The sequence below is a fragment of the Austrofundulus limnaeus genome, unplaced genomic scaffold (genome assembly GCF_001266775.1).
Source record: "Austrofundulus limnaeus strain Quisiro unplaced genomic scaffold, Austrofundulus_limnaeus-1.0 Scaffold343, whole genome shotgun sequence".
NCBI lineage: Eukaryota > Metazoa > Chordata > Actinopteri > Cyprinodontiformes > Rivulidae > Austrofundulus > Austrofundulus limnaeus.
The window spans coordinates 102377-104583 of NW_013952745.1; the positions used below are offsets into that span (position 1 = coordinate 102377).

The 2207-nt window shown below is 41.4% G+C and overlaps 1 protein-coding gene across 2 annotated transcripts in view; it reads right to left on the reverse strand.

Moving 5' to 3' along the window:
• Nucleotides 1-1587, reverse strand: part of si:dkey-220o5.5 (actin filament-associated protein 1-like 2) — a 22082-nt gene extending 20495 nt beyond the window's left edge. Inside the window, exon 1 of one of the 2 annotated variants that reach the window (XM_014022775.1) lies at nucleotides 1387-1587. In XM_014022775.1, the coding sequence (XP_013878229.1) occupies nucleotides 1387-1402 (16 nt within the window). In that variant the 5' untranslated portion in view covers nucleotides 1403-1587. The remainder of the gene's footprint in view (nucleotides 1-1386) is intronic. The other variant, XM_014022776.1, reaches the window with a different exon arrangement.
• Between the last annotated feature and the right edge of the window lie 620 nt (nucleotides 1588-2207).

Here is a 2207-nt window from a genome sequence, read left to right on the forward strand (position 1 = left end):
AGTTCAAGGGGTATGAATACTTTTGCAAACCACTGTACAATTCTGACACCGTATTACTTTGTACACTGTCCATCACAGCTGCACGCCAATTAGAAAATATATTTTTTGGAGACGTCACCTCCCATTTAATTTCATTTAGGAAAATCTAACTGCTCACTTTTACTCAGTACTTTTACTTTTAATACTGAAGTAGATTTTGTGTCAGAAATTTACTTTTGATACTTAAGTACAAAAAATATCAGATACTTTAAGACTTTTACTCAAGTAATATTTTTAGAGAAGACATTAACTTTTACCAAAGTATTTTTATGATAAGATACTTGTACTTTTACTCAAGTATCACTTTAAGGTACTTTATACAACACTAACAAAACCATTCCTTTTAACCAGGGGGGCCCAAACATTTTTCCTGAGAGCGCCAAATCAGTCTGAGGGCCACGGGCCAAATGCAGTAATATATGAAATGTAAAGTAAAGTTGTTTTATTTTTCAGGATTAAGTCAGCAGCCAGTGGGGTTGGCCACATTTTTCTTTTCTGCTCAGGGACATGGAGAAAATTCAATGTATCCTCAGGCAGCAAAGGCTCATGGGACTTTTCACATTTAAATTTTTAGTATATGTGGTCTTATGAGGTGTGCAAATCTGTTTATGAGCTTAAATCTAAACTAAATGTCTCAATCTATTAACCAGGACAACTGCTGCTGGGCCAAATCAAATGGCTTGGTGGGCCACTTGTGGCCCGCAGGCCTCACTTTGGGCACCTCTGCTTTAAACTATAATTTTCCATTTTTAAAATCTGGTTCATTTGATTTTCTGCCTTTATTAATACAGAACGAGTGAAATTAATTAACGAGCTCCACTTTATAAATAATGTGTTTTAATTTGGATTCTGATTAAAATGTCAAGTCATTGGTGTAAACGTCTGAGTCACACGGGTCTGAACATTTGCTCAAGTCAAATCTAAAGTCACAGTGTTAATGACTCGGGTCTGCACCTCTGGTCGAAGCGGGTCAGGACCCTCAGAGTTCTGCTTCAACTCCCTCTCCTCAGCTCAGACACAGATTTATGATTAAAGCAAACATTTACATTTTTCACTTCCTAATTTATTTTTGACATTTGCTCCAATATTTTTAAAGCTGATGTTCTGGAACTGTTTCAGGAAACAAAGAGAAAAACAAAGTTCTGCAGATAACTGGGTTTTTATTTTGGATGATGTCACCTGAAACTTAAATAATTAAAAATAATATAACTTCTGGATTGCAGTGGGTAATAAAAACATTTTTAGGGTCAAACATTACCGGCTGCATGTCTAATTTCAAACTGAAAACTAAAGTTTATTAAAATGCTTTAAAAAAGAAGAGAAAACTGTAGTTTAACGTTTTCGTACCTTTCTGTTTGTCCATGTTGTTCTCAGCAGGTCATCTTCTGACTCATCTCTGCTGAAGAATCCACAACAGAACTCCTCGTGGTTCCTCCTGCCTGGACTGGGTCTGCTGGTTCTGTGGGAAGCAGTTTGAGGTCCGACTGTCGAGTTCTGCCTCCGTGTGACCTCAGAACATGGAGGAGGAGGAGGAGGAGGAGGAGGAGGAGCAGCCTCGTTCTGTGTGAGAAAGAATGAAAAACAAGCAGCAGCAGCAGAGAAAACCTTCAAATGATGAATAACAGAGTGAGACAAACAGAGGCCTGCAGTCCTTCTCTCATTTATTATTCATTCATTCATTTATTCATTCATTCATTCATTCATTCATTCATTCATTCGTTCATTCACTGCTTCAGACAACAACACATTCCAAACAACCTCCTCCAAACCTTCAGTTCATTCAACATGTTCTGAGTGATGTCTCAGGTGTCCTCGTCCTCAGGTGTCCACGTCCTCAGGTGTCCACGTCCTCAGGTGTCCACGTCCTCAGGTGTCCTCGTCCTCAGGTGTCCACGTCCTCAGGTGTCCACGTCCTCAGGTGTCCACGTCCTCAGGTATCCTCGTCCTCAGGTGTCCTCATCCTCAGGTGTCCTCATCCTCAGGTGTCCTCGTCCTCAGGTGTCCTCGTCCTCAGGTGTCCACGTCCTCAGGTGTCCTCGTCCTCAGGTGTGAACGTCCTCAGGTGTCCTCGTCCTCAGCTGTCCTCGTCCTCAGGTGTGAACGTCCTCAGGTGTCCTCGTCCTCAGCTGTCCTCGTCCTCAGGTGTGAACGTCCTCAGGTGTCCTCGT